General features: G+C 39.0%; 1 protein-coding gene across 1 annotated transcript; it reads left to right on the top strand.

Annotated features, from left to right (window-relative positions):
• Positions 1-704: 704 nt before the first annotated feature.
• LOC121868060 lies at positions 705-4,874 on the top strand. Its single transcript, XM_042368323.1, has 3 exons — positions 705-808; positions 2,896-3,045; positions 4,151-4,874. The coding sequence occupies exons 2-3, from the start codon at positions 2,905-2,907 to the stop codon at positions 4,388-4,390; spliced, it is 381 nt and encodes a 126-aa protein (XP_042224257.1). The 5' UTR covers positions 705-808; positions 2,896-2,904; the 3' UTR covers positions 4,391-4,874.
• Positions 4,875-21,291: the final 16,417 nt, after the last annotated feature.

Raw genomic sequence — 21,291 nt, forward strand, 5'->3', positions numbered from 1 at the left:
CAGCAACCTGGAACTTGGTAAATAAAAATGTGTCATATGGCAGAAGTTAGGTTACGTTAGCCAGATTGAAAGCCATCTTAGTAACTACCATTGTTTAGTCTGCCCACCACACGTGCTCATTAGGTTGTCGCAGTCGTATCAATAAACATCGTCGTTCCGCATACGGCTGCCGTATCTTCCGTATACCCGGTGACCCCCCAAAAAAATTTACATGAACGGACGAAAACTCCGACTTTCTTCTTTCAATGTCAGCCAAGGGTGTTCTTATTAGATTATGGTATAACTTAGTTACAGTTTATAAATAGCTCGTTTATCGCTCACTATGTTTACTAGCGGTCGCGAGACATAACTGATACCGTGACCTTTTCAGTATCTACGAGTGTGTAGCGACGACTCCAACATGTGACGTAACGAAGAACCAGTTGTCACTGCTTCGATCACCTCATCTAACGCCCTCCAACTGGTCACTTCTTAATTAAAAATAAATTAGGACAAACGTTTGTATACGCCATCTCTGATAAAAAAACAAGTTTTAAAAACAAATTAAAAGTTGGAATACAGAATCATGCTTATTGAGTTTTTCAAGTCGTTAAATTAGCAATTCATAATGAGCGACTTCAGGTTTTACCCCCAAAAAAATGTAATCAAAAAGTAATCTAATACTGAAGTAATTTTATTATACAACCACTGTCACTGATAACGATTCGGGCATAAAAGGGGCTAGCACACTGTCAGAGCATCAGTTCCTCAAAGCCGCCACCAAGACGCGACCACCACACATCACTTGGCTTCGTTGTCTAATATAAATGTGAGTATCAAAGAAAGCTAAAACCCTTATGGTACACTTTATGCTTTTCTCAATAACGTTCATATTTGGGTAAAATTTTCAGTTTCAGTGGTCATCCCTATATTTAGATATCCAAACTAACCTTACCGATTCAACCTAACCTAATCAATCTAACCTAATGTAACCTAACCTAACATAACCAACCTAACGGGGGGGGCGCCGACCAGACCCCTTTTAAGATTGCCTGGATGATTGAAACTAAAATAATGCACTTATTTTCTTTTGGGGATTTAAAGTTGAATTAATTATTCGTTTTTCGCCCATTCCCCAGGTTTTATAAGGGAAATTGTTTTTCTGGGGAATCTGGGTGTTTTAGTCAAATATACTACTACTACTACTACTACTACTACTACTACTACTAATAATAATAATAATAATAATAATAATAATCAACGGTTTATTGAATGAGTATGCCAGTCAAAAGGCTGAAAATATACTTACATACAGTAATTGGGAAATGGATCACTTGATTGACTAATAATATACAAGTAATAGTGATACAATATGATATATAATAACTAGGTACGGATAGGGTCATACTACAGGGCATTTCAACATAGTAATAGTGGAAAAAAATAAGATTGGCTGGGAGTGAACACAGTGGTTCACTGAGAGTTGTTCATAATTTTCACAATGGGTGGGATTGGGCTGTTTTTATAGCGATCAATGACCATTTCTTGTGCAAATAAACTTTTTTTTTCTAGAAAATCGACAAAACCCCCAAAACAGCCAGTTTCACAAGAAATGTAAGTCATATTTGACTAAAATACACGAGAAAAATTAATTCTCATATCAAAAGAAAGTAGCTCAACCAAACCTAACGTAAGCTAACCTAACCTACCCACTCTGGTGACCGTTAAGTCACCTTGGCGCAGCTGAAAGTAGGTGTATGTTTGAGGGTAAATTTATTAAAAACTTAATATTTGCACAAGAACCATTACTCTTAAAAATTGATTCGTAATTAAAAAAAAAATAACATATTAGGGTATTCAGAAACACTGGAAGAGGAATGGGTGGAAGACGAACATAAACCAAAGTTGATATTATTGTATATGAATGTTTTACGCATCATCACTGGCATTAGGAACCTTGAGTACAGAGACAGGTTAAAGAATCTTAATTTGCACTCCCTCGAGAGACGCAGAATGAGGGGCGATATGATAGAGGCGTATAAATGGAAATCAGGGCTAAGCAAATGGGACATTATAAAGGTACTCAAACTTTCCAACCAAGAGCGAACTCGTAACAATGGTTTTAAATTAGATAAATTTAGATTTAGGCGCGAAATAGGTAAACATTGGTTTGAAAATAGAGTAGTGGATGAATGGAACAAGTTACCAAACATCATCATTAACTCGAATACGCTGGATAACTTCAAACATAGGTTGGACGGATATATGAGCAATAGGGGTTGGGTGTAAACGGGACTGCCCAGTATGAGCTAATAGACCCGCTACAGTTTCCTCCATTCCTATGTTCTTATAAAGGTTAAGAATCGGTAAAGGACGACCATCACTTCCTCCTACAAATAGTGTTACTTTTATCCTCTAGCATCTGTTGATTAAGTTAAGTCCAGGGGTTAAGAAGTTAGGTCAGGTCATTCTGGTTAGGTTTCGTTTCCTCATTTTTTACCCCACAAATTCCCTCTACTTCAAAGCTCTGCCAACTTTGTGCAACCAATATTGTTGGTAATTTGGGGTGAAATCTCCATTTGCAACAAAAATGAAGGTCAAATTCGCTTGAAACACCACAAAATACACCAGGGAAACCTTGTGTTCTTATTATTTTCCGAGGTCGCCTTTTTTCGAATCTTTACCATATTTTTAAAGTATATCGAAACAATAAGTACCTTATGACTTATCCCATCCTGCGGTTATTATTATTACTACCACTACATTTTCGCCACCCCCAGGCCCCGATGTGGGTCAGTGACTTGTGCCCGGGTGGGCTATTGCCCGAGAAAACAAAAAATCATATTTCCAATTAACACTAAACTAAAAATTATGTAACTGAAATATGCTTGAGTGTTTCCTCTTACTCCAATACAGAACAGCAAGATGGCCTTCGTTTCCTCCCGTGCCCTGCCCCGCGTCCTTAACCTCCACACAACTCTCACCCTCCGCCCACACGCCCGCACGCCCACCGCCCGGACCATCACCAGCTTCCAAGGTCTTCAGGGACAACCTCAGCCCTGGTTGGTAAGTTAAGTCTGCACGCGAGTGATGTATTTATGTCTAAGTTATAGTCTGTCTTCTAAATAGTATAGTATAGTATAGTATACAGTAGTATAGTATAGTATAGTATAGTATAGTATACAGTAGTATAGTATAGTATAGTATAATATAGTATACAGTAGTATAGTATAGTATAGTATAGTATAGTATAGTATAGTATACAGTAGTATAATATAGTATAGTATAGTATAGTATACAGTAGTATAGTATAGTATAGTATAATATAGTATACAGTAGTATAGTATACAGTAGTATAGTATAGTATAGTATAGTATAGTATAGTATAGTATACAAGTAGTATACAGTAGTATAGTATAGTATAGTATAGTATACAGTAGTATAGTATAGTATAGTATAGTATAGTATAGTATAGTATACAGTAGTATAGTATAGTATAGTATAGTATAGTATACAGTAGTATAGTATAGTATAATATAGTATAGTATAGTATAGTATACAGTAGTATAGTATAGTATAGTATAATATAGTATAGTATAGTATACAGTAGTATAGTATAGTATAGTATAGTACAGTATACAGTAGTATAGTATAGTATAGTATAGTATAGTATAGTATAGTATACAGTAGTATAGTATACAGTAGTATAGTATAGTATAGTATAGTAAAGTATAGTATAGTATACAGTAGTATAGTATAGTATAGTATAGCATAGCATAGTATATATGTATTTATTTCTAAGTTATAGTCTGTCTTCTAAATAGTATAGTATAGTATAGTATAGTATAGTATAGTATAGTATAGTATAGTATAGTATAGTATATAGTGGGAACGTGTAAAGTAAAATATTCCGAAAAGCAAAGGATTAATAATGTTGAAGATTAACATTACATAAAGTAGAGGATTAACTAAGTATAACTGGCACACTGCTGAAATAGCCGAAAAGCGAACTGGCCAGAAATCTCAAGAACACACACAACATGAGAGAGAATAATATGACTTAAATTAAAGTACAGCATTAATAAGTCAGCGCATAAAGTACAGTGCAGTATAAGAGATCACTAACAACCAGTACAATATATTCTTCATCTAAGCCAAAATATTCCCCCAGATAACGAAAGTGGAGACGCAGGAGAAATACACACCCACCTTCATGGACCTCCACCTTGAGTCACTCTCTGTGTGGCACACTGAGGCCGAGGCCCTCCAACAGATAAGAATCCTCCCTACAGACGCCGATGACACTCTTAAAGTGAGCTTCCGGGATCAGGTCACCGAGATGCTGGACGAGATGGTTGAGGAAAACTTACTGGACGTCCGCCACGGCTGGATGCACTCCACCAAGTTCTAGTGGCTTAGTTATCTTTCTGCAACCGTTACTTATTACCTGCCAATGGACAGCCTCTACGGATGGCAACGGGGCGCTGCCGCGCCTCTAACACTGACAAATCATCGTTGATAAAATTATTCTGGTGAAGATTTTTTTATGTACTTGACAAGGGAGAAAATAATCCGGCTTCAAAATATAATCTACATGTTAAGGCTTACTAAACCATGCGCACTGTTGTTAACATTACTTCTACTATCATTGTTGTTAATACTAGTGTACCGTTTAGACTACTACAAATATTCATATCTTTATTATTACTATTCGCACTTTGTGAACCTTTACTGAAGTGAAGCTTTATTAGCACATTAATCACGAAACTTAAAATACATAACAATACTGTGTACATACACTCATTATGACTGAATCACTGATGTACTTTCAAATATTTTGACTGTGACTGTGTCACTGATGTAAATAGTTTTATTAAATAAATACTAGACAAAAATATTCATTCTCCTTCTCCTCCGTGAGTCTAAGAATCACTTTTAGAAAAGTGCAACAATTACGGAGGCTAATTTCCCAAATTGTTCATTGTCTTAAAATGAATATATAGATCTACATTCGCTGATAAGGCAAAAGGCTAAATTCCTTGTAGCACAATTACTACAGTACTGCTGATACTTCTCTCCTGTTAACTCGACAACTTCTACTCGAACATCATTACTTAAGACGCGAAGGGAACTTTACTCTTGTACAGTGTAAATTTTATCAGATTTGTTTCAATTGTTTATATCTTGTCCAAATTTGTCAGCACTGGGACCAAAACGTTCCACGTTAACCAACTACAAGAGGGAAATAACTGGCAGGAAGAATCATGTTTAGAGAATTCAGAAGGATGTTGCTCTTTCAACTGCCTAACCTAAGCTACTGTAGACAAACACAATATAGTAACTCGGGTGTCTATTCGGGACGTCACAGCTTCTTCGATAACAAGGAACGAGAAATACTTGAGCAATGAGTGAAGGGAAACAGTGCCACCACCTCCCACTATTAGGGACCAGCAATAACCTAACACAAACATTTCAACAACACCACACGATAACTGTCGAATCTTAAACTAAACTCTACCTGTGAAAGATGTGAGAGATGTTATCAATTAACAATATCTTCACTAACAATTCGTATATGTAACTAAATTGAATCCTTAAACATAATATACACATTATGAACACTGGTAACGTTAGTACAAGTCATCGTTACCCTACAGGCAAGTTGACACAATACAACTTCAGGGAGATAATTATAATCTAAGGAAATTCTTCCTCATATAATATCCTCACCTCAACCAAAGAACAAAAGTCTAACTGGAAACCAGCAGGTGTCCAAACAGGGTGACTCATAGCAGGACAAACCCTATTAACAGCTGGATACCTGCAGCTGCTCAGTAGGGCTACTATTACATGTCTTTCCTCCTGTGACGGATCACAAGATGCACAATTTCACTTATAGCCTAAACACGCTAATACAGTATTTAAGGAGTCAAGTTAATTGGTGTCTCTTGACATAACCTGCCATCCTGAGTGGCACAAAGTTTATATAAAAACTCGCTGGATCAGACGTCTAAGGCCTTGTGTATCGCCACTGACTTCTTTATCATGAGCAAGGTTTGACAAAAGACAAAACTTGCAGGTGAAGTCAGATATTATTGATCAAATAGAACATGTCTGAGTCTACACTTGACAACTATATGTTACGATAGTCATTGGAGATATTTACAAGATCCCCTCAGAGAGAACCATATTCTCTTAAAGATTTTTTTTAGCGTTCTGATCAGAAATTCAGATGAAAGGGCCCACTTTATACAACATTGTCTTGTGCTAAAATGATGAGATGGCAGCTGACCTCAACACAGCTGTCAGGAGAACCTTTACTCGTCATACAACTTATATCAAACATGTCACTCCATCACTCCTACGGTGGCAGAAAAGGCTAAGAGAAGGCTAAAAAAACAAACATCAAGAATAAGAACTGCTTTCATATTTCTGATGGACCCAGAGAAGCCACTGTTAAATTGTATTGCATGAGTCGTTATTACGGTCTATAGTGCATGAAAAGTAATGAATCGTGACTAAGCAATTTTATTTTTAAGGATATAAGTTAATTTTTGCATCTAACTTGTACAGAAGATAAATACGAATTATTGCAGCTGGGGATGAATAACCCCTCTGTATCCCTACCGAGGTAAACACACAAGTGAATGCAAAAATAACAAATATAAAAATTACATGCTGGAGCACCACGTTATTACCCTGAGACTTAGAGAAAATTACTGTAGTACCTGTAATGCTGTTGTCCAATATGTGTTTTCATCTTTAGTTTGACACTAGACTCTGCATGTGGGCCAAACAGTAACTCTTTGTCCTAGCCCAGAAGAGAACCTAAAACAAAAGACTGTAGTTTATACTTCTGTTCTTACGTCTATTGTGAAACAGTAATATATAAAGTTATCTCAATTTTCTTGAAGGGTTTTCAGCAGTATCTCAACAGTATCGTCTGTGATCCATATACTGCATCATACATAGTCACTAGGAAGGAGTTTCAGTCGGTTTGTCTGTACCTTTCGACATCCTAAAATACTATTTCTAATAGATTTTCCTTTATACCCACTCGCTACTGTGTGTAATTATTAGCTGATATCAGAAAATATCAGTATCTACGTCAATATCTAAGGCTATTCTTAATGAAATGAGGGAATACAATTCGCCATTTACAGAAAAAAAAATAAAAACTCTACAACAGACTCAAGGAAACGAGGAGGTAATTGTAGTTTAGGTTTATGAAGTATTTAACTATAGAGAGTTGTACAGTAATGAGGAAGGCGATGAGGGAATACTCACGTCAACATTAAGAGACAACAATGAAGTTACGAAGAAGAATATTATTTTTAATGTGTGAGTCTCAGTCAGTACCAGAGGACAAGGCTTCATCACACACACACACACACACACACACACACACACACACACACACACACACACACACACACACACACACACACACACACACACACACACACACACACAAAATTAAACAACGACGCTGACAAAAAAAGAAAACTAATGACGAATACAAGAGTAAACCTCGGAGAAGAGTTGGATGTGTTCGAGGTAACGGAACGACGAACCTAAATTTATAACTAATATTTTCATTCTGATCAACTCTTTATAACTAAGATGCAAACGTGGCTTAATGGTTGCAATACTGATAGTCTTTGTTTACTCTAAAGTTAATATGAAAATAACAAAGATTAATATTGTACTTGGTAGTTGATAACTCGTATATAATGTTTCTTTTGTGGTTTTCTCTTTCATTTGATTTTTTCCCTTTAAAGGCTATCTTATTTTTCAAAGCAAATTTTAAAACTTACGGTAAAAGTTAAACATTGAAATTTTAAATGTTATATATAATACATGGATGTAATTTTTCAATACAATCCTCGGGAACTGTTTTAGTTTCATACCTAATTAATGTATTGTAGGTAACATTCCATATTTTGGTTCAATATGAAACCCGGGATCCGAGAACAATAACTGACTCAGTCTCGGAAAACCAGGATTGTGAAAGTTTATGGAAACAAAAAAGCCAGACGCACCCCAGATAGGTTATCACCACTGTTGACTGTAAGTACCTCGCGTGATCATTACTAACACTATCAAAGAGACGTATACCGCAGTGGGTGTTTCCAAGAGGTTGTGATGAAGAAAAAGTAACCGAGGGTGTACGGCTCTGAGATGGGCTTCTCCTTGTTGCAGAAGCTTATTGTTAAAGATATACCCGACGGCACTTAACCACTTGTGTACGGGGTCCCCTCTGAGATGAATAAAATGGTCTGGTATTAGGCAAATAAAATATTAAAAGTGGCGTCCCTGCTGTGAAAATGTTAGGTGAGATACAGTAGTCTATTAATAACTTTGGCAGCTGAAGCACCTAGAACACAATCAACGGGGACAGGATAACGTGATTGATGCGAGGTTCAGGACGGAGTGGCCACATCAATAATATGCGGAAGGTGTGGCCACGGATATTATATATGGCCAAGCATGGTGTGGCCACGAGGATGATACACGCTGGGGATAATGGAGCGTCATGGATGATTCTTAGCAGGGCCGGATTAAGCTTAATAGGGGCCTGAGGCACAGATCAACTTGGGGCCCCCTACCCTCAAGGTATATATAAATAACAAGAACAAAATATACCCAAATTTATCAATGATTTCATCAATATTAAGCTTCTGCAAAATAACACATTTAATGTTCATAAGAGACAGACAATTGAGACGTTGCTAGGACATCGTTGAACGAAGTTCATGTTTTATATGCTTCAACTTCGAGTGTGTTTGGATTTGGGGGCCCCTTAGAGTCGGGGGGCCTGAGGCCAGTGCTTCAAGTGCCTCATGGTTAATCCGGCACTGATTCTTAGCCAACTGGGTCACTAACTCACTCCTTGTATTGGTCTAAGGCTGGACAGAGAGTTAGACAAGGCTGTGTGCTATTTACAATATTGAGTAATTATAATACATACACTCAGAAATTTTATAAAGATAAGTTGTAAGTAGTAATATCAAATACTCAGGATGCACTTGTCGAACAGGGTGCACCAAAATAATGGCCTGATTTCGTGACTTTATTGTGAAGTAATTACATAACTCAATTAAAATATCAAATGGGAAACTCAAAAAGGACATCTTGACATTTTGATAATCATTCACTGCAATTTTTTTTTTTTTGTAGTTGACATTATCGATGTGTGCACCATTTCGGTTCATGCAGGCCTTGACACGCACACCAAAGTTGGACACAACCTTTCTTGCACGTTCAAGGTGTCGTTTGCACGTTGGCCACCTCCTGTTTCATGGAAGCCTGAAACTGTCCCTTTACAATCAAAATTTTCCAACAATCTCCGTATGACTTTATCACAAGGAAGGTCTCTCCCATTTGTCAAACCATATTTGATGCAGAATTTCGTCTTGTGGTACCAAGTTACGAGTGTTGCTTTCTGCTACACAGTTAGCTTCATAGTTTACATATCTCAACGAAACTTGCTGAGAACAAATATCATATCATACATCACAAAACACCTGAAAAACAATAAACTCTATGTTAAAAATTAAGGTTGTGGTAAAGGCGCGAAATCAGGCGTTTCTTAGGGCGCACCCTGAGCTTACAATAACACAACTGCGTAGTATAAACTAATGGTCTTCTTATAAAAATTTTAGGTTTAAAAATGCGTTGGTTATCTACAGTACTGTGTCAAAAAGTAAGAGAGATAAGCCTCGTTGGGTATGGACACCACTTATGTTACTGATAAGTGTACTGTGAAGGCATTAATTTGGTAATTATGTCAAAAATTCAAAAGTAATGAGTGGAGAAGGAAAAAGCTGTAATCATCTCCAGATATTTTGAACCACATCAGGTTGAATAAGAACATTTACTAGGAATCATTATACACGCACAATGATTTTTCCCCAGAGTCGCTTATCATAATAACATGTTGCTTCATTACGTATTTTTGGTTGGTTGGTTAGGTTAGGTTATATAAAATTAAGTTGGGATGTTTTATCTTCAAGTGAAATTAGCTGGGGGGTGATTATTCAAGTGATCCGTTCTATACTTATCTCTTAGCACACTATCTTTCACCAACATCACCATCAACACTACCACCACCTTCAGCACCACCACCATTACCACCACCACCAACACTACAGTACACCCTCTTAATAAAGCTGTTAGTAATGGTCACTCGCCTCACTCAAACGTTCCCTGGCAGGTTCTTGTAACTCATAAAATCATACAGTTCACGTAACTCATCGCACAGTCACTCAGCAATGTCACACTCCACGATGGCGCCTGTGATGGGGATAATGAGCCGTGGATGCGTGCGTGGTTAGAGTGCGTAAGCCTTTGGTACGGGATGTTCGAGTATCAGAGTGCGTTTTGTGTGAAAGTGTGTGATCTCAGTAGGGTGTCTATAGTTGGAATGAGTAATTTTATATTATGTTTTAGATGAGTGAGTGTTTTTTGCGTGAGTGTGTGTGTTTTGTGTGGATGTGTGTGTTTTGTGTGCAAGTGTGTGCTTTGTGTGAGTGTGTGTTTTGTGTGAGTGTGTGTGCTTTGTGTGAGTGTGAGTGCATGTTTTGTGTAAGTGTGTGTGTTTTGTGTGAATGTATGTGCTTTGTATGAGTGCGTGTTTTGTGTGAATGTGTGTGTGCTTTGTGTGAATGTGTGTGTGTGTGCTTTGTGTGAGTGTGTGTGTTTTGTATGAGTGTATGTGCTTTGTGTGAGTGTGTTTTGTGTGAGTGTGTTTTGTTTGAGTGAGTGTGTTTTGTGTGAGTGTGTTTTGTTTGAGTGTGTGTATTGTTGAGTATGTGTTTTGTCTGAGTGTGTGTTTTGATATGTGTGTGTGTGTGTGTGTGTGTGAGAGTGTGTGTGTGCTTTGTATGATTTCCAACTGGGCGTGGACATGGTCCAGGAGTTGATGGCTGGTCCTCTCGTTTGCTGGTTCCCAGGTGTTCACTATTTGTGCCCAAATGTGTTCAATGACATTCATGCCCGCTCCTTTGCTGGGTCATTCCAAGAGCTGATGGGTGTCTTGTTCTTGAATCCAGTGACGAACGACACGGGCAGTGTGGATCGGATACCTGTCGTTAATAAATGGGACAGGTCCAACTGGGGAAGGAAAATTCCTTGCCCGTAGAGATGGCAAGAAGCGTTCCTCCAGCAGTTGGATGTATTTGGCCTCAGTAAAGCGACCCTCAATGATGAACATGTCACCCAGCCCATGTAATGTCACCCATCCCAGGGCCGGGTTCAGGAGTGGGCAAAGTGGGCAGCTGCCCAGGGGCCTCCACAATCTGGGGGCCTTCACATATTACAATATTTTATTTATTTGTTTATGCATTTGGATTATTTTTATTTTCATTCTTTAAAATTCATGTTTATCTATTCCATCACGTAAAACTATGTTCAGCAAGAAGCGTGATAGAAATTAGGCTAGTTACTCCTTGAAATTCATGAATACCTGGTTTTCCTATGAACCGTATATTTTTAATATTTTTAATATAACTGCACATGGCTTCAAAATTCTCCAAAGAAGTGTTCAAATTTCAAAATTTTCCCGGGGGGCTTACAGCGCCCCCCGGAACTCCCATATGTTTAGGCTCGCTTCACTCGCCACCCCACCCTCTTGGGTAGTTATAATGAGGGGGGCCTCCACAAAGAGGCTGCCCATGGGCCTCCACAGGTCTAAATCCGGCACTGACCCAGACCCAGATATTACAAGTAATATGACCTGAACGGGCCTCCTCACTGATGTTGGGGCACCGCCAGTGTACCACGAACTTTTGAACGGAACTGTACGTATGTGTATGTGTAGGGAGAGTGTGTGCTGTTTAAGAATGTGTAGGGTGAGTGTGTGTTGAGTGTGTTGCGTGACATTGTATTGAGTCAGTAGTGAGTTTAGTGCCTGACTGCGTATTTTGTGTGAGTGTGTTTTGATAGTGTATGTATCGTATTTCCATGAATATCTTATTTTGTGTGTTGATAGGTGTGATAATATTAATTATTGATAACTAACCCATTTACTAATCTACTGTACCATACGCGCTTAATATCTTGAGTTGATGAATGGCAGCAATACATCATCACATCAACAAGTCAACATCTAAGTAACTTTAGAAGTTTACGACTGTTAATTCATGCCCCATAAAAAGATTCATTTATTATCTAAGTCACTAATACAAACAGATACGTCGCTTCGGTTTTCTGTATGAGTTGATCAAAGAAAACGTGTGTGCCTTTTAGCCATTGTTTTTACTTCCATGATCAACGAGCAAACTTGGCGAGTATCAGTGTTATCAATTCATCATCAGTTAACACAGCGGATATTAGTACAAGACAATTAATAAACAATATAATGATAATAAGGAACAAGGGCACAAACATACACACGCACATACTCATACATACTTGCTCACATGCATATAATTGCACATATACACTGGTAAGTATTGCACAGTATGCATTTATATAAGAGATTCTAGAAAGCAATTTTCAGAAGTGTTGCTGATTAAGCTCTGTAGCCGGCCAATCAGCCAATGACTAAGCTCCTCGAAGGTTACGTCATCCCGAGTAGGTGGAAGTTTTACATAAGCCAATCAAAGAGCTCCCTGGAGGTGACGTCACTAATCGTATCCCTGGCTTCGTCAATACACCGGCTCCGTGAGATGTGAACGCAGAGAGTATTGACTCGTGATTCCGAACCCTCTGAGGTGCAAACGGTAGCCCGAGACCAGAATGATGCTGAAAATTGCTTCTTCCTTTTCAAAATAATGCTCTCGCAGATAAATTTATATAGTAAGGATTATTTTCACGTTATACACCCAAAAAGCCTGTGGGCCTAACCACCATCAGGGTTAATTATAGAGGGTTTGCATCTGCCTTTATTGACGGTTTCAGTAATTATCGCGACATGTTTTTTTTTATTTTACAAGTATATTGAAAGAATAGTCTAGTCGCCACTGATATTAAGTTGGTGTATCCTTTAGATTAGAAGCAGTCTACAGTGCGCTTCATCGATTTGATTTCGAATAATAGTTTTCAAAGTTTATCTGTTGACTTTGCCATACGCTGTTAATATTAGGAATTTTTCTGTTGAATTTAAGGTGAATATAAACGTTTCTTTTATTTTTAGATACGATGGTCAATTCATTAAAATTCCATCGTATCACATGAATATTAGGCATCCCAGTTTATTTCACCTGATGATTAGACACAAGAACGCTACCTGAGGATTATGTTAGGTTAGGGTAGATTAGGTTAGCGCTAACATGGTTAATCTCAAGTAGAAAAAAGCTGGGGTGCCCAATTTTCACGTGATCCTCAAACTCGTATACTTAGAAACAGTAATAGGCTCATCTTTACGTCACTAAAACAAAGTGGTTAGACTCAGAATCATTTCCTTAAAGAGACCTCAATATCCACCAGGTTTGAGCACATATACCACAACACATTTTTTACTCTCGTGCAAGCAAATCTAACTCACGAGTCAAGTGTGCGCAGAAGCTACACAACCAGTCTCTTATCTAGCACCTGTTAATTCAAGGCATTACTCCTCAGTTGTAAAGTTAAAGAAAAACACTGGTTAAAGATCAAATTTCATCATGAGGTTAACTGCATCACAAGTCGACTACATTTGCACAGTTTAGCGAATTAATCAACATTAGTGTCGAGCAGACGGGCCGAGTGTGACACCCCTAGCTGAAGTGTACTTGGACTTCCTCTGTGGCGCTCACCATTGTAAGGTCCTGCCAACAACACTGACAGGTGCATTGTTGCTGTAAATAGTTCACGTGAGAGCTGTCCTGCACCGAGTCTTGATTTTTTTCAAAGTGTTTACTAAGAGGGTGAATCTGTGATGGTGTTTGTGCTACTACTACTTTGCTGTCACTCGAAATTGAGTATGACGATCATCCAACTATGATACAATGATATAAGTTATTAAGGATGTCACCTAGGTTTGTTGAGTTTTGAGGTGAGTAAAGAGGCCGATACGGGACCGGCAGTCGCTCACAGATGTTGTACATGTGGAGGGCTAGTGCGGGACGCGAATTTTTTTTTTCCTGAGGGTTTCCGTCATCTAGAACAAGCGGCATGGTCACAGTGTTTGTAGCGCGGCACCACTCCGTAAGAAAGAGAGAATAAGAGACGATCATTCATGCTTGGCTTAATATTGCATATCCTAACGTAATAGATACTAATACAAACAAATAATAACCTAACCTAACCTAACCTAGCCAGCACGGCCAAGATAGAACGAATTCTTGCTGTTGGCGTAGGGCGTCGACTCCGCCATTCCGCCACCAGCTGATTCTACAGTGGTGCCGCGCTTCAAACACTGCGACGTGCCGCTTGTTCTAGACGACGGAAGCCCTCAGTGTCTTTCCGGCGTTGGCGCTTGTCTGCCTCGGTTTGCAGTCGGGCTAACTCGAAAATATTGTCATCTTCTCGTGTGGTGCTCTTCCAAGCGTTACGGTGTGAAGTAATCGTCTCCCAGGTGAGGGGGTTCGCTTTGGCACTTTTTCAGGTTTGTCTTAAGACTATCCTTATACCTTTTCAGTTGCCCGCCAGCGTTACGTTTACTATTCGGTAGGTGACTGTAAAGTAGCTGCTTTGGCTGTCTACTGTCGTCCAATCATGTATGTAGTAACAATACAAATAATAGTAATACAGTATTAACCTAACATTACCAGCAGAACAGACAGATTTAACGGTTGTGTTAATTAGTTCCAACAAAAATGGTACACTGCTGATGTGATCCAGCTGTAAAAAAGTTTATCCTGTTCTGTATGGGATGATTATTCAGTATTTTGTAAATTAAATCTGTATATATTTTTTTAATCCGACAACTTTTACCCACAATCAATTAACCGCAAACATATTATTTTGAAGTAGAACAGACCGACTAGGTTAGAAATTTATGTTTACCTGAAGAAAAAAATAATGGAATGAGAGGCACAGGGCGGGTTCACTTCCTGGCAGACCGAGTGACTAGAGCAAGTTCAGCGGAGGTTCCGAAATCAACACACCCGACAATAGTAAACCGCAGTTACATAACACTCACACAGCCAAGACCAACCCAAGATAAAAATAAGTACTAACTCATCAATATTATCAAGGAACACGGAACCACAGTAACAAGGAACACCGATGAAAGAATAATGATAACATTAACCTGGTAACAAAGAACAACATCAACACAGACAACAATGATCACCAATTAATTCATTATCATCATCATCATCATCATCACAACAAGGAAACCCGTACACTAGTCAACACAAACAATAACATAGACTAACCTAAGGCAGTACGAGTCTTCCTTCCTCCCAGCCCACACACTCACACTCAGCGTCACACACGATCATTCCCGAAGATTAATATGACGTACATGCGTCGGCGTTCTACGAGCAATCCCTGTTATTACGTTGACGCTGGTGGGAGTGAGGGAGGAGGGGGAGGGGGAGGGGGAGGAGGTAGGGGGTAATCAAAGGCGGAAAGAGATAACAGGAGTGGGAGTTGTTCTAGGGACCATATCCGGCTGTGACCAAATGTTTATATAATACGTCATGGTTTATTCACCCACCCTTGGCTGAATCAACTATCTGTCTACTGCTGTTTATCTACCTACGTTGTCTAGGTGTACCATGCTAAACCAAGGTGAACTACTTGACGATTTTAGTATCTATCTATCTATCTAATTATCTATCTATCTATCTATCTATCGAGTTTATAAGACCGTGAGTGTCATCGTGAGTCAGTGCAGCGGAAGAACGGAAACTGCGACAAAGTGTGCGTCATGGTCCACGACCCTTGCTTGTCATTCTTCCGTGCGTGGTGCTTTCGCGTTCCTCTTGGCCTACAGGGCCTTACGCTATACTAATTATTTTCCAGGAATTTCTTTTATACAGTTTAATTATTACTACCTTTCGTTTGGCGAGTCTGTCTCCACCCAGCGACAAGAGAAGGTCTAAAACAGATAACATTGATACTGTCCAGACTGATGTATTATGTATTGTGTACGATTTTCTAGTAAAATTCTTCATGCATTTCAACAGTTCCTCGAGTTTCTCGTGTTCATGTTTTTCTCTTCCTTGTTTTATGGTGATAACTGCAGGTATTTTGGCATTACAGGAAGAGGTTGTGCCTTCAGCGCGGTTGAGGTGATAAATCGACCTGGATGGTAATTTGTGTCATTGTAGTCATCTGTTCTGGGCGACTTTAGCTGCGGCGCCTCCTTGTAATGAATATAAACAGTCAAGAGAGGATTAATTACATGAAATAATATGTCACAACAAGGGACACAGGAGAGGTCACTCCAGGTCTCTCTCTGATCATTTCTTTATCCTCTCTCTAAGTCACTACTCTACTGTTACTAAAGAGAGCTCACACTCACACACTGTACCATCAATATCCTTCGACTCCTACTAACACATCCTCCTGCACTTTTCACTTTCACTGTGCACTAAATGTTCAATACACATAGACGCATTTGTGCATAAAAGAGCTCAAGTACACATCAGTCAGAGGACGGGAGAGTGACTCAGACAAACAAGAAGTGAAGAAGTTTCGGCTTCTTTATTTACCCTCACACTTTCCCTTAAAGGATTCTTCGGGTTTAGTTAACACTTCATTTATTCGAATTTCCTAAAATCTGTCCATTCGCAAGTACAGAGACCCATCTACGGCTACCACGACAACCACACGGCAGGTAACATGTTGAACACCAACTGTGGACTCGACAATCAGATGAACCTGCCGTCGTGTGTGTTGTCCTGACCTTCAATAGTGACTGACCAACCACTGTAACATCGTGAGCCCCTGTCAGGAATCTTGGCTACAGTGCCCTAACACCACCACACATTCGCTCAAGGACAACTAATAATAGGCGTATTTCCCGTCACGTTGACCTTGGCATATTCAGGTTGGAGAACAAAATCCTGCGGGATGCTGAGTCCTTCAAGGATACACCCTTACATGGACTATGATTGTGGAGGGGGATTAGCAAATTATCCATTTCACTTGGCAGCTTCGCAATGATGCATTCAGGTTGAAAATCTAGTTCGTAAAAATGAAATGCAACTATAACGATTTTCTGATAGACATACCACTAAATGATACCATTTTTCGTTATCGCCCTACTGCTGCCGTTAATCACACGTAAGGCGATTGTTGCCATTTTTCGTTATCGCCCTACTGCTGCCGTTAATCACACGTAAAGCGATTGTTGCTATTTTTCGTTATCGCCCCACTGCTGCCGTTAATCACACGTAAAGCGATTGTTGCCATTTTTCGTTATCGCCCCACTGCTGCCGTTAATCACACGTAAAGCGATTGTTGCCATTTTTCGTTATCGCCCCACTGCTGCCGTTAATCACACGTACTTCAGTACTGTCTAGCTAATAATTTGTTGCACCTGATTTAGGAGTTGTAGTCTACCGTCTGCTGGTGAAAGACAGGTATAAAAAGTTTACAGCAAGTGCATGGTTGATGTTGATGATGATAATAATATGTAATTCATCTCATTAATAAGAACATGTCTCTCACATTGTCTAGTAGACTTTAGATCGAAAAACTCTTGTGGTAGAGTTGCTAAATAATGCTCTATACTACCCTTGGCTTACAGGCTATCAGCTGAGGAAGAAACCCAGTAACTGAAACTCGGGAAATGCTTCATTAACATTCAAAATAACATAAAATAAAATAAAAGTACTTGAAAAGTCTATGTCTGTCTTTGATACCCACGAAATGTTCTACACTACTGAGGGTATACGCAAACACTTGTTATCTTGAAAATAGGTTCTTATTCTCGTACGGGAGACAAATACAGAGGAACAAATAAACAGTGGCCTCCACGCCATAAGGACTAGCGATCTCAACTCCCTGTATCACTCCGCACTGGCATGCACAGATGCCAACGGGTCTAGGACAACTGGCCGCCGCCATCTGGCCGCAGCCCAACTGGCCGCGGGAAACTCGCCGCGGCCGACTGGCCGCCATATGGAACTTTTTGTTGACAACCTAACCTAACCTAACCTAACCTAACCTTGAGAGCGCAAAAATAGGCGTTTGCAGTTTACCCCCAGTCCGCGGCGGCCAGTCGGCCGCGGCGAGTTTCCCGCGGCCAGTTGGGCTGCGGCCAGATGGCGGCGGCCAGTTGTCCCATTCCCGATGCCAACGTTCACAAGCTGAATACATAATATGTAAATATGATAATACATATACATAACATGGTGCATAATAAATGGAAACATTACATAGGATTAATACATGTTCTGTAATACTGTACTATACATAATTAATAGAGTAATATAAGAATACACAGCTTAAGGTACTACTTCGTGTCCATATTATACAAAAAGAAAAGAGCGAGACTAAGTAGAGGAATTACTACTTTTAATCCCCAGACCCGGCCAAGTGTTCATCACCAAGATCTGAATCATTTAGTTCAGAAAAAAAAGTCTGTGCACCTTAGAGGTTCAGTTTTAACGTTCAAGAAAGAAGAAGGTACTGTAGACAACTTGTAGGGCATAGTTAATTATAAACAACTTATAGGGCACAAGTTGGCGGAATATGAAATATGACCTTCAAAACACACGTAAGTAGGATAGGATAGGATAGGATAGGATATGATATGTTAGGTTAGGTTAGGCCGCCAAAATGGACAGCAAACCATCCAAACAGCTCTAAAAATTACCCACAACACTAGCTAATACACAATATTGTATTACCATACCACAGTATTAACAGTGTTAACTACTGCCGCCTCCTAAACTTCTTCAATTTCCAAACTATTAAGCCTTTCCTCCCTCCGCTCCTTTTTTTTAATTTACTCTTCTTTCTTTTTCGAACAAAATAAAAAATCCGGACTTGTTCTTTGATAATGCCAAAACGGGAGTGACTTTCATTGAGGACCTGTAACGATGACCTTTGTGTAATGTGGACCAAAAATGAGCATGGCCAGGTTGAGGCTGCCCAACTATGAGACTTATAATAAACGGATATCCTGTGAACTTGAGTTTTATCCGATGTTGACCAAAATTGTACAGTACTTATTCTAAACCTAAGTCGACCATGTTTCCAAATTTTTTAAACATGAAATTAAAACTGTGGATGTTAGAGTACAAATGACTCGTCGTTACAATGACTCTTGGCACTATCTCAGTGTGGACTTTGTAACCTACTGTACCACCTGGACCTTATAGAACTTTTGAGCACCATACCTATATGATATTACATTAGTCACACACACACACACACACACACAATATATACATATACATATATATATATATATATATATATATATATATATATATATATATATATATATATATATATATATATATATATATATATATATATATATATATATGTGTGTGTATGTGTGAGTGTGTGTTTGTATGTATGAATCACTTAATCACTTAGACAACTGATACACACCAGACACACATAATGTATAGGTTAGACGCACAGAGAAGGTATATAAACGATAGCAAATAGAGAGAGAGTAAAATAAAACAAAATAAAAATAAGATAAAATAAAAGAGAAGTAAAGACTCATGACGAGGAACAGGATGGTAATCCACACAGTTCCCACCCGGATAATATAAATCCTGGGAGCTATGATGGTCACCCATTACTCGAGGGTGGCTCATCATTTTCCTCGTATTGGTCTTCATCTTCGCTACAGTTCCCAGAATTGTCTCCATTCTTCCGCCTGGATCCGGTTGATGTTCAAAGAAAATTCCGTCGCCGCTACGATTCACGAATATTTGTTTTGAATATCGAAGAGATTGTTTTGACATCGTGACATACGCCGTCAGGGAAGGTTGTAGCTCCCAGGCAAAAAATGCAAGCTGCTATTACTGTTAATAATGGACCGTTAATCATCATATACAGAAGTTTAAATGTTTATCTGAATCCCAGATTTTATGACTATTACACTAGACATGTTAAGTCTTATTTTACGCACCGTCTACCAAGAGTGAATCTCTCAATTCCTTACCGGAAACGTGACTCAATTGAGCAGTCGAGTAAAAAATAAATAAAAATCACTCTGATGACGGTGAAGACTAACCTAGACTAAGGTGTCCCGGGTATATTGTACACACACACAGTCCCAACCATTGTAAAAATTATCAATAACTTGTAATCAACCAGTGTATTCACTCCCAGTCAATCTTACTTTTTGCAATTGTCACTATGTTGAAATGCCCTGTAGTTTGAGCTTCTCCCCACCTAGTTATTATATATCATATTTGTATCACTTGTGTTACTTGTATATTATTTGTAAATCAAGAGACCCATTCTCCAATTAGGTAACAGTATATTTTCAGCCTTCCGGCTGCCATGCTCTTTCAATAAACCGTTAATTATTATTATTATTATTATTATTATTATTATTATTATTATTAGACACGGGTTCGATCCCCGGACAGGGTGAAACCTAGGTCTAGAAAAACTGTGAACAAGTTTCTTTATGCCACTTGCGGATGGTGTTCCGGGGTAATGGTGCAGTTGGCGAGTTGTCCGGTCTACTCGGGCCGGCCATCCTTCAACACGAGAGACAACAATTACTATTATTATAGATGCAATATTTCTCATTCAATTTTTTATCAGAAGCAAGTTTTATCATGCGTACACACACAAAGCTTTTCGTGTTACAACATACAAATAAATCCTTCAGTCACCTACAGTACACTCATTTCATGGACTCTGTAGCCAACAATAATGGTGATGGTAGTGCTCCTTCCACGGTGTCCTCTGACTCACTAGTGGAGGTCACACAGCCATGCACTGCAGCCAAGGACACATGTACCCACCACTGATTCGGCAGTGTGTGTGTGTGTGTGTGTGTGTGTGTGTGTGTGTGTGTGTGTGCAGGTAAGAGAATGGTTTACATTCACTGATACGTATGAATGAAATGTCACCATGAAGGGGAAGTTCTGAATGAATTGTTAGTAAAGTAAAAAAAAGAGTATGGAATGAGTGATGTTAATTCTTCTCAACAAGATAATTGGAAAAGTTCCTGTTTCTCTTCCTCTCTGTTTCTCTTCCTCTCTGTTTCTCTTCCTCTTCCCCCTTCATTTTAATTTCGTTTATCCCATTCAAGTTACAAATGGATTATCTTATTCTACTAAATTACGGTTGATGTAAAGCCTACGACAAACCAGTGACTTCTAAAGCACGTAAGACTTAGTAGTCACAGATTCGAATCCCACTGTATATAAGAGAATGAGTGAGCGCCCCCAATCGACCCAGCTGCAAAATTATTACCTAACATTACGGATGGGGAAATGAGAGGCG

Source organism: Homarus americanus, unplaced genomic scaffold (genome assembly GCF_018991925.1).
Source record: "Homarus americanus isolate GMGI-L3 unplaced genomic scaffold, GMGI_Hamer_2.0 scaffold6894, whole genome shotgun sequence".
NCBI lineage: Eukaryota > Metazoa > Arthropoda > Malacostraca > Decapoda > Nephropidae > Homarus > Homarus americanus.